General features: G+C 50.6%; 1 protein-coding gene, 1 long non-coding RNA gene and 1 other non-coding gene across 3 annotated transcripts; all 3 read left to right on the forward strand.

Moving 5' to 3' along the window:
* The first annotated feature begins 2,020 nt into the window (after positions 1-2,020).
* Positions 2,021-12,695, forward strand: LOC135287376 (medium-chain specific acyl-CoA dehydrogenase, mitochondrial). Its single transcript, XM_064400734.1, has 12 exons — positions 2,021-2,094; positions 3,680-3,776; positions 4,445-4,542; positions 4,639-4,708; positions 5,950-6,050; positions 6,169-6,249; positions 6,473-6,603; positions 7,696-7,804; positions 8,702-8,842; positions 8,917-9,012; positions 10,393-10,641; positions 12,038-12,695. The coding sequence occupies exons 1-12, from the start codon at positions 2,071-2,073 to the stop codon at positions 12,107-12,109; spliced, it is 1,269 nt and encodes a 422-aa protein (XP_064256804.1). The 5' UTR covers positions 2,021-2,070; the 3' UTR covers positions 12,110-12,695.
* Positions 12,696-13,116: 421 nt separating this feature from the next.
* LOC135287425 (uncharacterized) lies at positions 13,117-21,369 on the forward strand. Its single transcript, XR_010351103.1, has 3 exons — positions 13,117-14,853; positions 15,665-20,118; positions 20,986-21,369. It is a non-coding gene; the product is annotated as an uncharacterized LOC135287425 (long non-coding RNA).
* On the forward strand, positions 15,226-15,309 carry LOC135287500 (small nucleolar RNA SNORD45). Its single transcript, XR_010351168.1, has one exon. It is a non-coding gene; the product is annotated as a small nucleolar RNA SNORD45 (small nucleolar RNA).
* Positions 21,370-23,412: the final 2,043 nt, after the last annotated feature.

Consider the following 23,412-nt stretch of genomic DNA (forward strand, 5'->3'; position numbering starts at 1 on the left):
TCTAACACAAATTCCTATATTAAAAGCAGGTGTAGCTTTATTTTGGTGCTGGGATCACAGGGTCCCAGCTCTTTTACACACCAGTTGGCATCTATGGGTGTCCAGAGCTACCAGTAAATCCAGCCCGGTATGGCTGCAGCCTCTCCCTCAGCAGTTTCAACCTGCCATGGTAAGCAGGTGTCTCAGAGCCATGCAGACACATAGACAGACACACACGTGCCACCAGCAAGGCAGTCACTCACAGCTGTCCTGCAGAGGACCTCCATCCCACACCAGCGTCTACCCCATGACCACAATCCCTTATCCCAGGATCAGCATCCACTCCATGCAAGTGTCCCATCCCCGATCCTGGAACCAGCATTCATCCTGTGACCGTGATCCCTTACCCACAATGGGACTAGTGCCCACCCCAAAAGTGTGATCCCCTAAAGCAGGACCAGCACTGACCCTGTCAGTGTGATCCCTTATCCATACTGGGACCTGCATTCCCTCTTCCAGCCACATTAATGCTTTCTGCACCTGGACTGTCTCTAAACCCCCCTGCACCAGCTTGTACCTGGCTCACAAATCTCAGGAGCTCATTCCTTCCAGAAAGGTTATTGATACTGGTCTAGAAGGCACCTGGAAAAAGCATCTCAGTTCTGCCCATGTTTTCCTGAAATTGCTCCCTGCAGCAGGAGGGGTTGTCCCTGCTGGTGGGGTTGTCCCTACAGATGTTCAAGCACCTGAAGCAGCTGCAGCTGTTTGTGACTAGGAGAGCAGATATTACCTATGCCATTACCTTTCCATAGGGATACAGAAGCTCCCTACCTGCCTCTGTGATTCTGGGGTGTGTGATCCTGGTTAGTGAAACCCAGTGAAATCTGTGCTGCTCATTGGAAAACCCACCTGAACCTTTCTCTTAAATTTGATGGAGAAATGTCTCTGCATCCAGGGGCTGTTGTGGTGATAAATGAGGAGTATTGAGGTGTGCAGGAACTGTACAAGTAAGGGACAAATAATCCATGGACAGAAGTTGGGCTGCTCTGGAGTTGAACTCTCAGTTGCAGTCAGGAATGTGACCTGTGGAGCAGAACCTGCAGTGCTGCACAGGGAATGTTTAACAGCCCCCAACTGGCACACCCTGTGGGTTTGAGACTGGATTTAAAACAGGAAGAACATGTAAAAAAATCTTAATTAAACATTGGAAAAACATAAAGTTACAAATTAACTTTTACTTAACTACAGGGAGAAAAAGTTCTAGAATCTTCAAATCCCTAATGTTGGAAAAGACCTCCAAGATCAGTGAGTCCAACCTTTGACCAAACACTACTTCATCACTCAGCCAGAGCACTGAGTGCCGTGTCCAGTCATTCCTTGGACACCTCCATGGATGGGAACTCCACCACCTCCCTGGGCATCCTCTTCCAAGGCCTGACAACCCTTTTCATGAAGGAATTCTTCCTGATGTCCAACCTAAAACTCCCGTGATGCAGCCTGAGGACGTTTCCCCTTGTTCTGTCCCTTGTTCTGTGGGAGCAGAGCCCGACCACTTCCTGGCTGCCCCCTCCTGTCAGGGGGTTGTGCAGAGCCAGAAGGTCCCCCCGGGTCTCCTTTTCTCCAGGCTGAGCCCCCGCCCCGCTCCCTCGGCCGCTCCTGGTGCGCCTGCCCCTGCCCCTGCCCCGGCTCTGTTCCCGTCTCTGGACGAGCCATTCCACCGATACCGGAGTGAAAAGCCAGCCGCGGTTGGAGCAAAGCCTGTGTGAGACCACGATCAGTTTTTTTTTTAACCTGCTGGTTTAACCCAAAAAGTGGCCAAGGCAGGGACCCAAACTCTCAGTGAGAAACCCGCGAGCGAGACCCGGACGCGTCGCGAGGTGTTTTCACACGGCGAAAGGTTCTTCCCAGGCAAATCAAAGCAGCCGATTCCCTGTGATCCCAACAAAACGGGTCAGAGGAGGGTGAGGGGCGCGGAGCAGACCTCGGGCCGCTGTGTTGGGGGTCACCGCCCTGCCCGGGGCGGGCTCGGCGGTGCCGGGCTGTGGGCGGTGCGGCCGCTCCGCTCCGCCCCGCGCCGGAGCCGCCGCCGCGATGTCCGCGCTCAGCGCCAGCCGGGTGAGCGGGACACGGGGGGCACGGGACTCGGGGGATCAGGGGAGGAGGGACGCGGCCGGGGTCGTGCTGGGGCCGGGGCGGCGCTGCCAGCCTCAGTCCCGGGGGTCCCGAAGCGGCGTCGGGGCACGCTGCCGCTCCTGCGCCGCTCCGTTCCTGCCCCGGGGATCGCTGCCCGCTGCTCCCCCCGGGGTTGGTGCCCGTCCCATTGGAAATTGGGACCATTCCTTTTATCGGGATCCATCGGTCGCCCTCCCCGGGAACTGCGTCGGCGCTTCCAGTTCTCCTCGTCATTCCTGAATTAGGGGAAAGGTGAAGGGCGCCGGCTCTGCCGCGTCCATCCAGTGTTCCTCCAGTGCCCTCCAGTGTCCCCCGCTGGGACGTGGCCACCTGCCTCAAGTGACAGCGGGAGCGGAGGGGGCAACTGTGCCCGAGGGCATGGGACCTAATGGATAATATTCCTGGCACCGGAATTTGGAGTTCAGTGGGGTCAGAGCAGGTGGAAGGCACGAGGAACTGCGTCTGAGTGTGGAGGGGACAGCGAGGCTGATGGAGTGAGCAAGTGCTTGCCCGAACACTTATACAGAGTCCCAGACTGGTTTGGGTGGGAAGGGACCTAAGAGACCACCAGTCCCACCCCACTGACCACTTGGAGGAGCTGGACCAGCTTGCTCCAAGTCCTGTCCCACCTGACTGGGAATATTCCCAGCGTGGGGCACCCTCACTGCTCCAGTGCCTCATCCCCGTGAGAGGTCTTGGGTCTCTTGCCACTCTGTGTTTCCCCTGGGGAGATCCCCCTGCCCAACCCTCACCTTCAGCTGTGCAGGGGTGTTGATGTGCCCAGAGTCATCTCAGTGGTGCCCTTGACCTTGCCCAGCCCTGGGGGCAGTAGAATCACAAGACTGAATATCTCAAACACAAACTTGGCGGCTCCTCTGGGGGTGTGTCACCTTCAGCCTTGTTGAGAATTCTGGGCTTTTCCTAGTTTTGCGTAAACTTTTTGGTGGAGGTGCTGTGTAGGACTGGATCATTCTTAGGGAAAAAAAAACAAACAGCAAAACCAAACCTAAACCAAAGCCCAAGCAAGCAAACCCCCATGATTACAATACCCTTTTTTTCTACCTCATCTTTTTGTCGGTTATATTTCAAACAATGTCTAAAACACTTGGGAGGGTTGTTTCCTGGTGTGCTGCTGTTTTGTTCTCCTTACACACCTGTGGCAGCAGTTTGGTAAAAAAAAACTGAGGCAAAAAAGAGAAAACATGGGTGAGAAAGGACAGCTTTGCAACACTTGCGTCCTGTGAAAACCCCACAGATAAAACTTTTCCTTGTGGACACCCCCAAGCTGTGCACACACGCTGACTCAGTAGCTCAGCATTCCATGCTTGATCCCAGCTCTCCCCACAGTTCACTTTTTGGCTTTACAGATATTTTCAGTGTTCTCTGACAATACCTTTTTTCCCCTCTGTGCCACCTGTCACAGCCTGTGTCCCTTGCTGTGCTGTGAGGCTGCACTGGCACCCTTAGGACAGGGCCCTCATTCCGGTCTGGACTATTCCCTCATTCTCATGGTCTTTTCCTGCTGCAGCTGCTCCGGACCCTGGCTTGGCCCGGCTGGAGGTCGCGCTCCAGCAAACCTGCCCAAAACGTGCAGCAGAGCAAACCTGGGAACGGGTTCAGCTTCGGTGAGTGTGGCAGGGCTGGAAAGGGAGAGAACAGGGAGGGACAAATGGTAGTGCAGAGGGGGGGAAGCAAACAAAGAACCAAAATAAACAGACCAAAAAACCCCACCATAAACCCCAACAAAACAACCAACCAAAGACCCCAAGCGACAGTACTGCAGTTCAGGAGGAACTCCAAGACAGGTTTATTTGGAATAGATTTCTATTCCTTGTATAAAAACTATTTGAAAACCAAAAGCCCTTTTTTTCTCCAGCTCAGGACAACCAGGGCAGGGGGTGATATTTCAGAGACTTTCTTCTTTTTTGTAACTGTCTTGAGCTTTTTTTATTGCACAAATGGCCTCAGCATTGAGCAATGATCCCCTGTTGGGCTTTTAAACCATTAAAATAACTGTAAGCAGTACCATGGGAACATCGTGGGTCTAGGGATGCAACAGAAATTTCTCCACACCTGAGCTATTACAGCAAATCCTCTGGGGCAGCCGCAGATGCTTGACAGATATTTTTGGTAAAAACATTTTATAACCTGGCACCTTCTGCTCCATTTCCAGTAGTTTTTGAATAATTTTTTAATTAATGCTGTCATGGGCATTGCTCAGAGCTCAGGGGGGCTCAGAGGGAAGGAGGAAGTTGAGTTTCTTTATTACTGTGTTGCCTTATTTTTTCAACAGAACTGACAGATGAACAGAAGGAATTCCAAGCAACTGCCCGGAAATTTGCCCTGGAGGAGATAATTCCTGTTGCAGCAGAGTATGACAGGACTGGGGAGGTAAATCCATCTCACAGGAGAAAAAAGCCAGATTTTTCTCTAAACCCAAAATTTGAAATTTTACCTGTGATAATCAACTGTGATTTTTCATTTCAGTATCCCGTGCCACTCATTAAACGGGCCTGGGAGCTTGGGCTGATGAATTCACACATCCCAGAGAGCTGTGGTGAGTGTGATCCCTTTTAATCCCTAAAATAAACCAAAGAAAAGGCCTTGGAGGAGATTGTGGTGTGAAATTGTGGATTACATATAAAATTACCTGTTGCACACAGGAGTAATCCCAAGCAATCTGTGGGCAGGTTGGCACACGTGGCTGTGACAAGGCTGGATGGGATCAGGCGAGGAATTAGATTCTGGTGTGGTAACTTATGGACAGATTTTCTCCCATGATCCCAATTGTTATGATCCCCATGTCAAGAATTCAAGGGTTTACTTTGATCCTTCCTCTGGATGGAGGGATTTAAGGGCTCATTCCTGAGAATCAGTTACCAGTTCAGCTGAGGTGCAGCCGGTGCGTAACCACAGATAAAAATGTTACATTTCAGATTCCCTGAAAGTGGAATTGAGAAGTGTACAGAGCAGGCCCTGTTGGGTCTTTTTGACTGATTTGGTGTATCAAAAACTGAGTTTCTGCAGCAGAGGCTGAGAATCATGGGAAGGTTTGACTCAAGAGCTTTAAAGATCCTCTTGTCTGACCCCCAGCAGTGAGAGGGAGGGGCTGGGTGGGTGGAAAACACTTGAAATTCAGGAATGAATTTCAAAAACTATCAGGTTTCATAGTGGAAAATCATCAGCACAGTTTGGCTGGATATCCCTATATAGCCTGGAAAAGGAGGTTTTGATAGTGGGTGCAGAAAAGTTGTGGCTGGTGTGAAGACTTATGGGAGAAGGTCATGGAACCAAGTGTTCAAATGAAATTCAAAATGGGAAAAGAGACAGGAAAGGGAAGAAGTGATTCAAATTTATTGGGTAAAATGGTGTCTGCTGCACTAATCCCTGCCTCTGGAAAAAGGGATTTGAGGGATATAATTGATAGTTTTGAGAGACATCAGAGCCCATGTAGCCATTTTCCACCTCCCAAGAACTTCCCAGAGAATGCTCAGATGTAAAGCAGTGACAGATCCTGGTGGTACCTTCTGGCCATTTTATGCCACTTGTCCCACCTTGAGCACAAAATTAACCCCTCTGAGAATGGTGAAATGGGATTTTTAATCATCTGATTTCGATGCAAAGAAACAAAATAACAAAAGTATCAATCTGGCAGCATGCTGTTTTGCAAGGTGTTCCCAAGGGATATCATCTGATGGAACTTGGTGCATAGGGGAGATGTTTGGGATAATAAATGCTTGCAAATCATTAATATTCTGTACTTGAGACCCCCCTGAGTCCCCTCCTGTCCCCCCACAGGTGGGCTGGGGCTGGGCACCTTTGAGGCATGTCTGATCACAGAGGAGCTGGCATACGGATGCACTGGGGTGCAGACAGCCATCGAGGCCAATTCCCTGGGGGTGAGTCCTGCACCCATCTGGAACTGGGGGTGGGGCCCTCAAACTGGGCTCTGGGTCCTCCAAACTGGGCTCTGAGCCCTTGAGGTGGTGGGTTAATGCTCTGAACATTCTATTCCAGCAAATGCCTGTGATCATCGCTGGGAATGAGCAGCAGAAGAAAAAATACTTGGGCAGGATGACAGAGGAGCCTCTGATGTGTGTGAGTGTGACCAGGGAATCCTATTGATTAATTAATTAATGACAGAGGAAGCCCTGATATGTGTTTGATCAGGAAATCCCATTACTTCAGTAATTAATTAATGACAAATGAGCCTCTCATGTTTGTGTGACCGGAGCCGGTCACTGCCCACATTCCACAAGGATTTTGTGGTTTCCCAAACCCAGAATGTGTATCCCTTGGCATCTGGGGGTTGTTCTTCCAGGCTTACTGTGTGACGGAGCCCGGCGCAGGCTCGGATGTGGCCGGGATCAAAACCCGGGCGGAGAGGAAAGGGGACGAGTACGTCATCAACGGGCAGAAGATGTGGATCACCAACGGAGGGAAGGCCAACTGGTGCGTTCCTGTTGTGGCCATACTGCTCTGTCCTGGGGTTTCTTTAAGGGTGTGCCGCAAACCAGAGGGTTCCAGTGTGTCAGCAGTTCACCGGGAGGAGGCACCAGCAGCCCCAGTGCTGCGGGTGCCCAAAGAGGGAACGGGCTAATGACAGCAGAGCTCGATGATGCCACAGCTCCAGGCAGAATGCCGCTGCTCGTTTGGGCTGAAACCAGATGCAGCTCCCTCTGCTTTCCCTTTGGAACAGACTCGGAGTCAACTCCAAAGTGCTCAGGTTACCGAGCCCTGACCTGGCTCCCAGACAGGGATCAGCTGCTTCTGACTCAGCTGGGAACGCCTCCCACTCCAAGGCAAAACAGAAAAACTCTAGGATTTAATTATCTTAAGGTAATACATTTCCTAGGAGTCCCAGAGCCCAGGCTGTGCTGCAGGGTCTGGGGAGGGCAGCACAGACCCTCCCTTGGGGCTAACACTCACCCCACCCCAATACTCAAACACTTCTCAGTTCAAGAGGAAAAACTTTATATATTTATTTATGAAAGTTAGGATTCCTCACAGTTTAACTTCTTGCCCGAGGCAGAACCATCACAGAGACTCTCCCAACACATTCCTGACCCTCCTAAATGGGATTTACAGCAATTACTGACACAAAAACTTCATTTACAAATGATACTAGGAAGAATAAAATTGAAATATTTTCAATTGACAGGAAAAGGCCTTGCACACAGTGCTGCATTCCCCGTACAATAATCCTTAAGAGATGTGCTGGGAATTGGCTTATTTTGGGCTATTTGGGAGGCTGGGTGGTATATTGAGACAGCACATGGAAAAGGTGGAGAAGCTTTGCAGGTTTACCTTAGGGAATTTCATTAAACCTTGATTTTGCAGGAAGAGATGTCCAGACAACACTGACATTCTTGCACTCCTTCCCCCTCATTTGTTTTCTCTTTTTTGAAGGGCTGATTAAAAAGGGTTGTTACCTTACCACTTGATTTCTTGTACAGTACCAGTATGGACAAAACCACTCAGCATTTTTGCCATGAAGTGTCTGATGTTGGGGATGAGCTGAACCCCCATCTCTGTCCTCCCCAGGTACTTCCTGCTGGCCCGCACTGATCCTGACCCCCGGGCCCCAGCCAGCAAAGCCTTCACGGGCTTCATCGTGGAGGCCAACAGCCCTGGGATCCAGATTGGCAGGAAGGTAATCATCAGGAATTTTTGCTCCTTCCTGAACCAATAGCACAATGAATTGCTGTGAAAGGAAAATAGCTGAATCTTGTCAGTGCTGATAGGTATACTGGAATTCTCACAGTTCCTAGAAACTGTTCAAAAGACACATTTAATAATTATATTTACATATATATATATATATATATATATATATATATGAAGTTATATGTAATTATACAATGTATAATTATATGTAATATATATAATTAGATATAATGACAATAGAATTATAATTGTATGAATTCAGATAAAGAATTACTCAGAAGGACCTAAAGCAGATAATTTTGCCCAGCTGCAAAAGAACCTTTGAGAACATGGAATTGCTAAGGATGTCCAGGGGGAGTGAAGGTGTTGGCAGAACTTTCCCAGAAATCACCCAATTTGCTGCAATTTCAGCTGTTCCTGCCCAAGTAAGGCACCATGGAGGCCCTGATTTTCTATCTTTTTGCTTATATTTGGAACCTGAAAACCTGATTTATTTATGAGTTTGTCTTTTGGCAGCACAGCTGGGTCTTGCATCTGTTGCAAGTGGGTTCTTGACTGTTTTCTCTCCCACTTGAGAGAATAGATTTATATGTAGAATTGAGTCCTCCAGAGGATAAATTGAACCAGAAAGGGCGAAAGGAGGGATTCCAGCCTCAGAGTTGATCTCCCACATGGAGGCAGTGACCCGCTCAGGTGTGACAGGTCAGGGACTTACTGGGCTGGGGAGGCCAAACCGTTATTTCTTGTTTCTCTGGTGCGTTTTAGCTAAATCAGAAGTGTTTTTTTAAGGTAAAAAAAGCTTCCTTTATTCTTTAAGTGAGCTAAAGGATGGAATTGGTTGTACCTGGGAAGAATCTGATCCCGTGGCACCTCCCTTTTGCAGGAGCTGAACATGGGCCAGCGCTGCTCGGACACGCGCGGGATCGTCTTTGAGGACGTGCGAGTCCCCAAGGAGAACGTGCTGATCGCGGAGGGCGCTGGCTTCAAGATCGCCATGGGCGCCTTTGACAAGACCAGGCCCCCGGTGAGTCCCAGGAATGGGCTGTTCCCAAAGCAAAAGGGAATTTCTGCTGCTCATCCCGCACTGTGCCCACCCAGGTGGCAGCAGGGGCCGTGGGGCTGGCGAGGCGAGCGCTCGACGAGGCCACGAGGTACGCACTGGAGAGAAAAACCTTCGGGAAACCCATCGTGGAGGTGCGTTGATGTCGTGGTTGAGATGGTCAAAATACAAAGCAAACACACTCCATTTTCAGAAGGCTTCACACCTGTTTTTATTATAGCATGCATGCTTTTTACACATTCTTACAAAACTCCTAATTTTACACTTTCCTCATTGGTCAGGAAAGACAAACAAAGTGCTTATTGGAACAGACAGTTGCAGGTTTTTCTTATTTATCCTTCTTTCTTCCTTGGTTTCTATGTCACTGACCTTGGTAGAAAATTCTTTCAGGGGTAAACATGGATCCTCTTATAAAACTTCTCTCTGGCTCACAGAAGTCACTGTAAAACCTCTTCCACATATTTAGAGTTACACGTGGGAACGTCTGATCCAACACGGATCCCAGTTCCATAGAACTCCTTGAACACAGCTTCCCAAGGGCACTGACTTTGCAAATTAAAAAATGAAGGTAATATTAGGGAAGATTTATTCCCAGAAAGGCCTGGCTCTGGTGGAGTCCCTGTCCTTGTGGCACTTGGGGACACATTTTAGTGATGACCCTGATGGTGCCAGGGTGAGACTTGGCCGTGGTGATCTTAATGGTCTTGTCCAACCCCAATGATTCCATGATCCTGTTATGAATGAAATTCTATATGTCTAATTCAATAAACAACAAAGTTTAATTTAGCAGCAATTTTAATTGAGCAGCAATTTTATATAAAATAATATAATCAAGCAGATACAAAGAAATTTGCAGTGGTTTGGATAAAGCATAAGTAAAACCAATTGATTGGGGTACTGGGAGAGCTTTTCACCCTGCCTCACAAAGGCAAAAGAGTCCAAATACAACTTATATACTGTATGCTAATACATATTCATCAATATTTTCCCGTAAATCTCTTCCTATTTTCGATTCTTGAAATCTACATCACCATACAACGCAGCACATGCTCCGTTTGTTTCTAAGGGGTTTTCTTTGGCTTTTGGTGGTCACACCTGATGAAGGCTTCTCATCATCTTCACTGTCCTTTGAACATGTGCCCCAAGTTTTGTGTTATAGAAGCCACCATTACATTCCAAAAATAAGCTGTATTATTTCCAAGATACCTGGAATCATCCCAATTTTGTCCATTTCAAGGCTCATTCTTTAATTATCCTGAGACCTATTCTGTTTTGGGATTTTGCTTATCTCAAACTACATCCTGTTCTCATGAACATCTGAAAACATCTGTTTTGTGACACTAACTACATATCCTTTACATCTATTAGTTTTTAACAAGTGTTTTCTAAAATACTGATATAGTTACAATTGTTAGCACGAGTCACATTCATTTATGACAATCCTAAGCAGAAGGCTCCTTCCCCCGTGGTGTCACAGCCCTCTGAGGCTCACCCGGTGGTCTCCACTCTCCCAGCACCAGGCTGTGGCATTCCTGCTGGCGGAGATGGCCATGAAGGTGGAGCTGGCCCGGATGGGGTACCAGCGAGCAGCCTGGGAGGTGGATGCCGGCCGCCGCAACACCTTCTACGCCTCCATCGCCAAGGCCTTCGCCGGGGACGTCGCCAACCAGGTGGCCACTGATGCTGTGCAGATCTTTGGGGGCAATGGCTTCAACACAGAGTATCCCGTGGAGAAGCTCATGAGGGATGCCAAAATCTATCAGGTGAATGGGACAGAGCCAGGGGTCTTGATGGCAATGCGGGCACTCAGTACAAAGTAATTAATTGCTGATTAATTGCAATCGGGATAGACAAAAAAGGCTAAAAAGATTTGGAGACTGAAAGTCATTAAATCAAGGAGTTCTCAACTTACCACTCACTGGGCAGGTGCTTGGCTGAGATGTCACCAGCCTTGAGGCCCATGGACTAATTAATTAGCATTAGTTACCCTCTGTGTGCTGCAGAAACAGCCATGGGGCACAGCCCATGGTGATTCACTTCTTCAGATATTTATTTATTGGTTTCTTTTCCAAAAAAACAAAACATGGACATATTTCCTCATTTTCAGCCCACAGACACCCCTAATCCCCAGGGCTTTTTCTGCATTGTTATTGTCAAGAAATTATCCCATGCCAGAATTCCTCTGCTGGCTCAAGTTAGTTATTCAGCAGGAACGAATTAATTTCCTTAGGAAACCCAGTGACCTTCACCTTTTCCCTCTTTCCAACATTAACCATGACTGCCTGGAACTGATCCAAACAGGTCTCAGGGAACACACATGGGCGCTGACCTGTCAGCAAGTGACCACAGCAGCTGAGATTTCAGGTGGTTGACATTCCTTTTACAGCTGACTTTAAAATTCCAACTGTTCTCACCAGCCAGGAATTTTTCCCTCTCCAAGGACAGAAAGCAGATGTTTGGAATTGAAAAGTTCTCAGTCCTGATTTCAGTCCTCAGAGAGGAACTGTACAAGAACAAGCTGTGAGACTTTGTCAGAATTGGGCTCTTTTCCCATTTTAGGGGTTTTTTTCCACCAAGATCCTCTATCACACAGCTCCATCGTCAGTGCATGGCCAGGCATGCTGAAGTTTTGAAATTGTTCAAATTACTCTGATTTTGTGTGAAATTTTTGGGCATTTTTCCTGTTCCCCTGCATCCCTGCAAGAACTTGGGAAAGGGGTTGGACCTTAAAATTCCAGCAGCTTTACTTGGAGAAATTTTGTGCAGTTTGGAGAATACTATCCTGATTTTGTGACTGCAGAGAAACTGGATTTGCAGGTATTGGAGTGATTTGCCAAAGCAACTTCAGGCAGGTGAAACACTGAAATCCCCAAATTCTGCTGTCCTGGAGCTGCCCTGGGCTCTGCCTGGGGGATCCATGGATCTCTCCTGTGCTGGGCACACGCAGGAGTTTGGATACCTGGGGAATCCCTGAATCCCTCCTGCACTAAACACACACAGCTGTATGGGTTATTGTCTCTAACAGGTCATTGTCACCCTCATTTTTCCAAGCTGTCCCTTCCTGGCCCTTGCAGGCACAGGGAGGGGTCACAGGTGTGCAGACTCTGGTCAAACACCTTTCCCAGCTGCTGGCTCACCTGTCTCTGGTTTTCCCTGCAGATTTACGAGGGCACGGCACAGATCCAGCGAGTGATCATTGCCCGAGAGCACCTGGGCAGATACAAGGCCTGAGGGATGCGGCAGCTCCAGGCCGGGTATTCCAGGGAAAGGGATTGTGCTGCATTTCTCCATTAGAAAAACATGGGAAAACCCCTTTTCCATCAAACTCCTGTTCTTCTGCCTGATCCAGCACAGGTTCTGGGACCCCATCCATCCCCTGGCCCATCCCACTGATTGACCATCCCAAACATCCCTAAATCCCACAGGGATGCCATCACTTTTTCCAAATCTCCCTTTGGCTTTCAGCAGCAAAGGAGACAAAACCCTTCCCCAGCAAACCTGGATGAGCAAAGAGTGAGCCAAATTCTCATTTTGTAAAATTTATTTTTGCCAGTGAGAGCAAAAATCCAGCACGTCCCAGGAGTAAGATTTGGGATGTTTCCATGTTTCTAGTGGCACTGATCTGCTCCCTTTGTTTATTCCTGGGGCTTGGATGATGGCAACTGGATCAACCTCAGGGAACCTAAAAAACCTGACATTTCCTCCTGTAGAAGGGCCCAGCTGGCTCTGGCACTTGGGCTCCAGGGCCCCAGTTCCCAAGATCCATAGGAAACACTGTAGGTTTGGAGCCTATCAACTAAAGAAAAACTAAAGTGAATCTATGTTTCTCGTGCCTTGAACCAGAATTCCTTGTGATGGGTGAATGGTAGTGATGGGGTGTGAGAGGGGCTACGTATGTCCTGGGAGGAAAGGAGAAGGATGGGGCAATGGGAACGTGAACTAACTGAGCCTGTGGAAAAGTGTGCAGGAAATGAGCTGGGTTTGGGATTGCAGTGTGGGCTGAGCTGGGCATTGCCCTGACAGCCTGATACGGGCCAGGAAAACAAGACTCGTGTGGTGCAGAGGATTTCCCTGGAAAAAGGCTGTTCTGCAGTCACTGCCTGGGCCCAGTAAATGCTGTTGGTGTTGACGGGGCAGGAGCGGCTGATCCCACACTCCTCACACGCTCTGGTGGGATCCACTGCCGTGTGCTGGTCCCAGCACGGGACGGGCTTTTGCGGGGAATGGGGTGGGCTGGGAATGGACAGGGGAGGATGGAATGGGGATGGGAATGGATGGGGACTGTGCAGAGAAGCCACACTATGAAAAGCCAAAGGATACATAGGAGTCCTGCAACTTCATTTGAACAAAGGGAGAGTCCACTGGGACATACATCTGTGGGGAGGCGGGTGTCTGTCTCGGTTCTGGTTTTTATTCTAAACTCCCGATTGTGTGTTGCCCTCTTCCTTTCCCCACTGGCTGAGTACCAGGAAGGTACAGCCTTCCCAAACTGCTTACCACATATCCCTCCTTGAACATGTGCCACCATTTCCCCCTGAATTCAGAAGCTCAGGCTGTCTGGGTTCTTCAGACCCACCAGAAGTTCAGACCATCTGCATTACACTTCTGTTATAAATAAGAAGCTTGACTAGGCCAATACTCAAGAAGCAATCAATTTATTAATTAATATGGTAAAGTATGAGCAATACAGCACTGGGTACAGTGGGGGAAATTTTCCCTCCAACTGCACGCCGATAGTTGGGGCTTACAGATATTTATAGGGGTTTTCATAAGCTTTCTCGGCAGTTTCTATTCCAAATTTTTATGTCACGATTCTATACACTACTGTGATTTAGTTTTTCTCAGGTTGTATCCCAGAAAGGAGTATCCCCAGATAGTGGGGGTCTGGCTTCAGAAAGACGAAAGAAGTCTCCCAGCTGGTGAGGTCCAGGTTCCAGTTGTGGGTCCATCATATAATTACAAGAACTATAAATCTCATACCAGTGATGTCCAGCTTCCCTTGGTCAAAACTAGTAATCCTTGAGCTGATATTCATCTTCCTATCTCAAGCTGCTTTTCAATGTTTTGTTAAGGCATTGAGATAAGCAGGTTTCCTTTTTATGTATTCTAAAGCTATAGTTTCAAAGATCCTTACTACAAGCAATATTCTAAAATTATACTTCAAAAGGTTATTATTGCAAACTCTTTTTAGCTACAAGCCGAAAGTTCCTGTCAAACAACAACATCCTTAAAGCTTTATTTCAAATACTCCTAAATCAACTTAAGACTTATAAAGGTTAATTGCAAACCAAGGATAGGTTCAAAGGCCTTCTTCCATGCTTTACTTCCTCAGTTATTTATTAGAATTGTCTTTATAACTGTCCCGTGGTCAGTTTCCACACATATCACAATCACAGATACACAGGTTGCCTGTATGTACCTGAAACCAAACACAGCTTTGTATTTCACACTTCCATTTGTCCTATTACTCTACAGTTCAGGAGCTCAAACTCTTTGGGTCAAGTGGCTAGATTCTGTAACAGACTTGCCAGGGTGGATGTTCACAGATATTACGACCCATTTAGAAGACATTAACACCATTTCTGTGATAGTAGGGAAGAACCCAACACCCATTCTTTCCACATCGAGTTTTTTGTGAAGACATCAGCACCATTATTCCCACCAGGACGAAGCAGTTGGGATGGGGACAGAGGCAGTGGGGATGGAGTCGGCTGGCGTGGACAAGGTTACCAAGGGAATGGCGGCTGAGATGAGGATGGAGGCGGATGAATGGAGACGGTGTGGCTGATAAAGGGGGAAGGAGGACGATGGAATGGCGATGAATGCCATAGAGGCGGCTGGAAGGCGATGGCGGCGGTTGCGCAGGGGATGAGGGAGGTGGCGGCGGCTGAGGGCGGGTGCCTGTGCCGGCTCGTCCCGCCCCGGCGCGGCCGGATGTCCCTTGGAGCGGAGCGGGCGGCGGCAGCGGGCGCGTGGTGCGGGCCGGGCCCGGGGCAGGAGGGGCTGGCGGGGCTGCGGAGGGGCCGGTGGCCGGGGCGCGGTGCCGCGGGCGCTGGGCGAGCGCGGCGCTGTTGGAAGGGCGCGGGGCAGGGCGGGCCGGGCGAGGCGGCGCGGGGCGGGAGGAGGCTGAGGCCGATGGCGGCGGGGCCGAGGCGGGGCGGCGGGAAGGGCCGTGGCGGGGCGGGCGCGGCCGGGGGGGTTTTGGGTGTCGGCAGCGGCGCTGGCTGCAGCGGCGGGCAAGGGCTGCGCTGGCGGGGCCCGGCTGCAGGCGCAGGGAGCGTCCCGCGCTGGGAGCGGCGGCTCCGGGCTGGGAGGGCCCCAGGAGGAGCAGGAGGAGGCAGTTGTGGTGCCCGGGATGAGTGCTGGCATGTATTATCTGAGCGGAGCTGATGTCTCTCACCGCTTTAGCTCTAGAATTACTCTGAGGCCCCACAAGCCCCCCATCCCTCCTGCAGTGGAGCTTTTCCCTCTTGTGGGATTGATTACTTATGGCAGACTTTGTCCCAGGTTGAGGAGATCTGCCCCATTGTCAGGTGTGCTGAGTTGTGGGTTTTGTGTCCAGGAGAGGCTCTGACCTGTCCTGAATTCCGTGGCCTGGGAGTTTGTGTCCAGGTGTATGTGGGAATGTTGTCTCGTTGTGTCCCTGAGCCCCTGTGTGCTGGCAGAGCTGTGCATGTTCAGTGTGTGCAGCTGGTCTGGTGCAGTTCCAGGTGGGAGTGTGCAGGAGGGAAGTGGCACCTGTGCTGAGCCTGGCCCTAAAGCTGGAATGTTTTGTGCTTCTTGCAGGTCTCCAGTTAAACTCAGGACATTCTGGCCAGCCCAGATGTATGATCCAGACAAAATGCGTGATCCTGTCTGGGCCTGGAGTTGGATCCAGCTGCTCCTGGCTCCTCTCAGGCTTCTGGAAAACCAGGGCATCCCTCCTTCACCCTGTGACCCAACGGAAGGGGCTTCCCCATAAACCCCCACAGCTTCCTGAGGATATGGCAGTGCACAGCACAGGGTGTCACCCACTCCTGGAGAGCTGGGAATGCACAGCACAGGGTGTCACCCACTCCTGGAGAGCTGGGAATGCACAGCACAGGGTGTCACCCACTCCTGGAGAGCTGGGAATGCACAGCACAGGGTGTCACCCACTCCTGGAGAGCTGGGAATGCACAGCACAGGGTGTCACCCACTCCTGGAGAGCTGGGAATGCACAGCACAGGGTGTCACCCACTCCTGGAGAGCTGGCAGTGCACAGCACAGGGTGTCACCCACTCCTGGAGAGCTGGGAATGCACAGCACAGGGTGTCACCCACTCCTGGAGAGCTGGGAATGCACAGCACAGGGTGTCACCCACTCCTGGAGAGCTGGGAATGCACAGCACAGGGTGTCACCCACTCCTGGAGAGCTGGCAGTGCACAGCACAGGGTGTCACCCACTCCTGGAGAGCTGGGAATGCACAGCACAGGGTGTCACCCACTCCTGGAGAGCTGGCAGTGCACAGCACAGGGTGTCACCCACTCCTGGAGAGCTGCCAGCTGAGTCCCTGGAGCAGAACTGGGGGTTGCTCTTGCTCCAGGGACAAGCTGTGGGATGGCTCAAATCCTAGTGATTCTGGGAGCTCTTGGATCCACCCTGTAGCCCTGGCAAGTTTTCCCTTGCAGTCAGCCACACTTAATTTTGGGTGTTTGTGCTGCATGTGTGCTCACCCACACCTTGGGGTGCCTTGGGATCCACCTACACCCTCAGAGGCTCTGGGGTGCCCTGGCTTGTGCTGGGGATGTAAAGAAAGCAGAGCCTCCTTGGGGAAGATGCCCCCAGTGAGAAATGGGGAACAGGAGCTTGTGTGGCTGTGCCCAGAAAGCTGGGAGGGGTCTTGGGAAAGGGGTGATGGTACAAGAGACCAGCAGAACCCTTCCAGGGAGGAAGCAGCTTGGACATTCTTTAAGGAAGCTGGGCCCTGGCACCACCACTTCAGGTGCAGGGGATGAAGGAAGCAGGTGGAGCTGCTCTTTTATGGGTCCTGCTCCATGGGATCTGACAGTGGCCAGCCCACGGGATCAGCACTGTGGAAGAGCAACTGGGAGGGTGCTCAGGGCCAGTGCTGCTCCTCAGGGCTCCCCTTGTCCCCCTCCTGGGACAGGATTAGGATTTGGAAGGGATGTGGAGCCCCAGCTCTGCTCCAAGCCTGGCACAGCTGGGAATTGCAGTGCAGGTGCTGCACGGCCCTTGGCCAGACTTGGAATCTCCTCTTGCTGCCAGATGAGCCACATGGCTCCTTCTCCTCCAGCCCCAGCTTCTGCCAGGCCTCCTCCAGCACCCCCCAGTCCCTTGCTAGCTGCTCCTCTTTGGCTTTCAGTACGTGGCACTGGAATTTCAGCTGTGCCTTTTGCAGGCATGGGCTGGGAGACTCCATGTGTCCCCTGCCCTGTCCTGGGCACTCATGACATCCCATGGCTTGAGATCCTCAAACTCAGATCTCAGCCCTCCTCACCTGGGGTTTGAGCCTCTCAGTCTGGAGTTTGGGATCCTCATACTAGGGGTTGGGACCCTTGAACTCTTGTTGTGCACGAGGGTTCATTCCCTGCCTGCCAGTTTCCACCCCAAACAGAGGGATTTCTTATTTTTCATAACAGTTTCTCAGGGAGGAGCTGGAGCTGTCTGCAAAAGGCTGATCCCAGTCTGACCAGCAGGACTGGCACTGGTTTGGAGTAGGGAGTCAGTGGGTTGGTGATCACAGCCCTGTGTTTTGTTGGTTGTAAAGTGGCTGGTTTTGCACTCAGTGGTGGATTTTGGGGGTCACACCCGGATAAAACTGGGGGAGGTGTAGGCGAGGAGCTTATTTGGAGGTACAGAGACAAAAGGGGCGTGGGGGGACCCCAGGGTGGGCTTTGGGATCTCCCTTGAGTGGGCGAGGGGGTCGGAGGGAGCCCAGGTCGAGCTTTGGGGTTTTTGGGCTGGATTTTGTCACCTTGGGTGCTGGCGCCCCCTGGCGGCTGGAAGGACCCAGCTTGGGGTGCTGCTCAGTGGGGGAGGGGCGGCTTTGGGAGGGTCCTTCCCAAATGGGGCATGTGATGGGAGAACCCTGGAGACCCCAGGAGGCAGATTTGGGGTCCCCTAGTGGGGTGTCCTGGGCGTTGGTGCCCCGTGGTGACTGGGAGGACACAGCGTTTCCTGGTCCCCCTCACCGGGGCTGTGGTTTGAGGGTGGGTTCTGGGGATCCCCAGGACATATTTTAGGATTTCAGGGTGGGTTTTGTGGTGGGTTGAGGGGTCCTGGATGGATTTGAGGGTTCCAGCATCTGTAGTGCAAAGTCCAGGGCAGGGGCACTGTCAGTCAGACCCCAATGGACACTACGTTGATGTGAGGCCCCAAAAACTGGGGGAAGATCCCCAAAACAATCCCCCTGCTGGCCTCTGCTGTGTGCAGCTCCTGGGAGACATCTTCCACCCTTCCCCAAAAGTTGGGTGTGTGCTGGACACCCCCTGAAATTGGGGTGTGTTACAGCCCAAATCTGTCCAATTGGAACCCCCCCCCCCCAAACAAAACCACAATTTCAGGGGCTACTCCACCCATTGGCCTCCAACATTGGGGTGTTCTCGCCCTAATCCTCAAAATCAACACTTATGACCACAAAATTGGGAGTCCCCCAAACCAGAAACCTCCTGAAATCTGCCCCGTGGGGGCTCCCCATGACCCACTGATCCCCAGTATTACAGTCTGAGCATCCAGAAAAACTCCAAATTCCAGCTCTCCAACCCACTGGCCAACAAAATTAAAGTTCTCTCCCTCTAGCACCCTCTAATCCAGGGTGCAAACCCTTAGTAAATGCCTAAAATTGGAGTACTCAACCCAGAACACCCCAAAATTGCAGTTCCTCCACTCAAACCCTCCAATCCAAGCATTTCCTACCCACCGTTGCCCAAAACGGTGGTCCCCTCACCCCCCCCCCAAAAAAAACAAACAAAAAAACCAAACCACCCAAAACTGGAGTTTTCCAACACTTTGACCCGCAAAGATTGTGTTCTCCCCCTTATCTTTGAGGCTGCTCCATATTTCACAGTAGATTGCCTCCAGTTTACTGGTTCAGCCTTATGCCTTAGAGTCCCCCATTTTTGTCACACCCTTGATTTTGGGGTCTCATCTGGGGGGATGTGCATAGCCTGGATCTGTGTGGTTACTCCCCACTTTCCAGGGGTTTCCCCCTGATTTTCCCCCGATCTATCTCCCATTTTTACAATTCAAGACCCTATTTTTGGGGTCCAGTCTCACCATCGCTGGTCCCCCTCCAGTTTTGGGGCTCACCTGTGGGGCCAGGTTGTCCAGCAGGATGATGTCAGCCCCAGCCCCCGCAGCCGCCAGCGCCTCCTCCACCCTCGAGCACTCGACCTCCAACCAGCGGGTGAAGCCCCCGGCCCGGCGCACCCCCAAAATCATCTGGGGAACAGGGGGGTCAGGGGGAGCCCCAGATCAATGCCCAATCCCTCAGACCAATATGGGGTGGGGTAAAATGGGGGCTGTCCCCAGTCATTGACTCAAAATTAGGGTCCCCCATCAACCGCCAGCATGGATCCCCACAAATTTACATCTCGTCCCGAGATTCCCCCAATTCAAGGGTGTCCACTGACCCCAAAGTTGGGCTTCCTCCACCTATGACCCCTCCCTCCCAGTTCAGGGGTTCCCCCCCAAACTGGGACCTCCCCTATGCATCCCCCCCCCAGTCCAGGGGTCCTCCCCCATCCGTCCATGCCCAGAATACCCCAATCCAGGAGTTTGTCCCAAAATTGGTACCCCCTTCAAGTATTGGTGCTTCCCCACCACCCTTGAAATTTGGGGTACCCCAAACCATCACTCCCTCCAAAACTGAGCCCCCTTCACCAAAACACCCCATTCCTCCAAACCTCATGTTCCCCCTATCCCACACCTCCCAAACTGGGGTTGTCATGCCTACCACCAGTTCAAGGATCCCCCACCCATTTACCCCCAAACTGGGGTTCCTGCACCCCCAGTCTTTGGGGTCCTCACTTAGCACCCCACAATCCAGGGGTCCTGCCCATCAGGTGGGCAGGCTGTTTTTTGGGCAGGTTGATGTTCACATCCAGGCCAGTGGTCGGTTCTCTGACGGGCTGTGGGGGACATCTGGACATTGTGTCTGGCAGTGGGGCAGGAGCTGCTGAAGCCACCGCCTTCCGAGAGTGTCCTCGTGGAGAAGGGACAGCTCAGCGCTCCTGGCGCTCGCAGCACACGTTGGACAGGTAAGAAAAGCAGATGGGAGGGGTTCTTTGTATGGGATTCCAGTGGAGTTTATTCACAGCACACTGAAGGCAACCAGGGACAAAGAACCACAGAGGGTCCTGGGTTATAAACAGGGTGAGGGAGGTGGAGCATCAGTGCTGAGAGCCAATGGGTTGAGGGAACAGGAGCGGTACAGAGGTGGGAATAAGGTGTAGTAGGTGGAGCAGTAAGAAACCAGCTCGAATTGGGAAAGCAGGAGCAGGGAACATTCTAGAACTGAGGAGGAGAAAAGGCATGATGCAACTGGGAACATTAACATAAAGGCACAAGGAACTGTTGGAGAACATCTTGTGCTGCCCTGACTTAAAGGGGTGTTTCTTACCAAGGCATCCCTGCTTCAGCATCCCCTTCCATGTCTTGGGGTGCAACAACTGGGGGATCCCCATGGGGAGAGATTGGGAGGTCATCACGGGGAGGGACATGGTGGGAACAGAGGATGGATGGAGCCCTTCCACCAGATGTTTACCCAGGGCAGCATCTGGTTCTTCAGCAGGTTGGGAGGGACATTTGGGGCATTAAGAGGTCATCCTTGGGGGCAAAGGGGGATGAGGGGCACCAGAAGGACACTGGGGGACATGGTGGTGAGAGACATTCAGGCCAGAGATTGGTTCTCTGTGAAAAATGCCTATTTTATGACTGGCTTTTTGCAAATATTAAAATGAATATTATATGTGTTATGTTAGAAAGTTATGCTGTATTAATTTTCTTAAGTAGTGTGTTAAATATAGTTTTAGGTTATAACATAATGTTAAAATAGAAACTATGCTATGTAGGATACTTTTTTTAAAGAGGCAAGATAGCAGCCACAGGATACCTAATTCTTTCAGAGAAAAAGAATTTATTGCTCACTTATCAGAAGAAACTTCTTCCCACCTAGCTCGGCCCTGAAGATGCCTTTAGGATTCAGTTAGGATTCAGAGGAAGAAGTTGACATTGACCAGACAGAATCCTTTGTTTAAATGGAATTTATGCATCATGTATGAAATGTATGAATATGCAACAGGCTATTATTTATTTTAAGGGTTAATCCTCTGTTAAAGGTATGTCCTTTTTTGGGCTTATTTTGCCCAGAAAGAGGTACCCGACTGTCCATAACCCTTTGTTTTTATAGTCTCATATTGTCCTAATCCTGATTGTCCAAATTTTCATTACTCAAATTATATTACTATTTTTATAACCATTTTATTACTATTAAACTTTTAAAATTTTAAGCCCAAGTGATTGGCATGTTTCACATTCTCCAGTGGGGAGTGGGGAGCCCAGTGGGGGCTCATCAGGGACATCTGGGGGTCACCATGGAGGTGGGGCACAGAGCAGGACATGCACAGGGGATGGAGGGTGGGGGAGGGAGGTGGGTTGCTGTGGGGGAGGACATGGGGGAGCACATTGAAGGGACACAGGGACATCATGGAGGGCATGGTGGGGATGGTGATGATGGTGATTGTGGTGGTCATGTGATGATGACGATGGAGTGTTGAAGATGGGGGTGGTGATGATGATGGTGCTAAGTGATGAAATGATGATGCTGTTGATGAAAATGGTGATGGTGTCAATGGTGTTGGATGATAACAATGGAGGTGATGGGATTCACTGGGGTGTTGATGATAAAGACTAAGGTGTGGATGATAGTGATGATAATGGTGACAGTGATGGTGATGATGACGATGGTGTTGTCAGTGTCCTGGTGATGGTGTTGGTTGTGTTGGAGTTGGCTGTGGCAATGATGGTATTGATGATGAAGATGATGGTGAGGGTGATGAAGATGATAGAGGTGATGATGGTGTTACTGGTGTCATGGTGACAGTGTCAAGGGTGTTGGATGAGGATATTGGTGTTGGATTTTAGCACAGTGCGGGTGATGGCATGAGTGATGAAGATGAGATATGTGGTGATGATGATGATGATGATGATGATGATGATGATGATGATGATGATGATGATGATGGAGGTGTGAATAGTGCCATGGTGTCAGTGCTGTGGATGAGGAGGATATTGGTGATGGATTTCACCATCAGCATTTCATCATGGCAGCATGAGGGACGAAGGTGAGGTATATGGTAGTGATGATGATGATGGCGCTGTGAGTAGTGTCACGGTGATGGTGTCAATGGTGTGGATGAAGAAGGTGACAGTGATAATGGTGCTGCTGGTGTTGTGGTGATGATGACAGAGGTTGATGGTATTGGGTGCTGATGATGGATGTATGGGTGATGAAGATGTTCTGGGGGAGGAGGTTGATAGAGGTGGCTGTGGTGATGAAGATGATGGTGTTGATGAAGGCCACCCCTGCTACTTTTTGAGGGCATTTCACATCTCGGTGGGGACCAGCACTGACAGCACCCTTGGAACTGGAGCCTCAAAGATGTTGCAGTCCAGACCCTCAAAGACCACGTTGTGCTCTGGGACCTGCAGGAAGTGGGGCTGGAGGGGGGTCACCAGGGGGTCACCAGGCAGGAACACTTAGGGGACACCTTGGGGACATCCAGGGAGGACCCCTGAGGGCTGAGGATGCTCCACTGGTGTTGGGATTAAGGAGCAGCAGTCACCCGTGCCAAGCACTGTCACCACAGGAGGACTTTGCCATGAGACAAGCGCAGAATGGAGCACCCCAAGATAAGGTCAAAGTGGGACAATTGTCCTGGGGTCATCTCCAACCTTGGGGGAGGTAAACGAAGCCAGGAGAGCAGAATGGATCCTTGGTGATGTGTGGATGGGTGGAATGTAGGAAAATAGAGATAGTGATGAAGGTACTCTCACCCCTAAGGAGTTACAGCTGTGCTACTTATCAAGAATTAGGAAGAGGCCTGCCCTTAATAGGTCACAGCCAGATCCACTTAGGATGGGTATTGTAAAAGAGTAGGTTGCCTGGTCGAGGAGGAAGATGGAGTTGGTTGGCTGAGAAGAAGGAGTCAGTGCTGTGAGGAGCTGCCCATGAGAAATCACCAAGTAGGTACAAAACCTTGCAATAAGATGGCAACAGTGGTGGACAAGGAAATCCAATGCAGTACCAGTGCTTGAATCCACTCGGACTGGGTCAAAGGGAATTCCAGAGGGGCAGATGGTGACCACCGACTCACGGCCACCCAACCCAGAAACTTCCAGCTGAAGAGAAGAGACAGCCTGAGCTGGGAGTAATTAGCACCCAAGGCCAGGGAATTGTTGAACCTGTGGCACTGGAGAGCTGTGTAGCCCATGAGCACCAATTCCTTAGTTTGCTAAGAGTTGGATAAATGGACAAACAGAGAAAAGTTCAG

Source organism: Passer domesticus, chromosome 29 (genome assembly GCF_036417665.1).
Source record: "Passer domesticus isolate bPasDom1 chromosome 29, bPasDom1.hap1, whole genome shotgun sequence".
Classification (NCBI taxonomy): Eukaryota; Metazoa; Chordata; class Aves; order Passeriformes; family Passeridae; genus Passer; species Passer domesticus.

What these genes read in the sequence shown, in the direction of transcription:
- LOC135287376 (XM_064400734.1), top strand. Translation starts at nt 2,071, where the DNA reads ATGTCCGCGCTCAGCGCCAGCCGG. An exon ending in TGGGAACGGGTTCAGCTTCG is followed by an intron (nt 3,777 to 4,444) that starts GTGAGTGTGGCA and finishes TTTTTTCAACAG; the next exon opens with AACTGACAGATGAACAGAAG. An exon ending in ACACATCCCAGAGAGCTGTG is followed by an intron (nt 4,709 to 5,949) that starts GTGAGTGTGATC and finishes GTCCCCCCACAG; the next exon opens with GTGGGCTGGGGCTGGGCACC.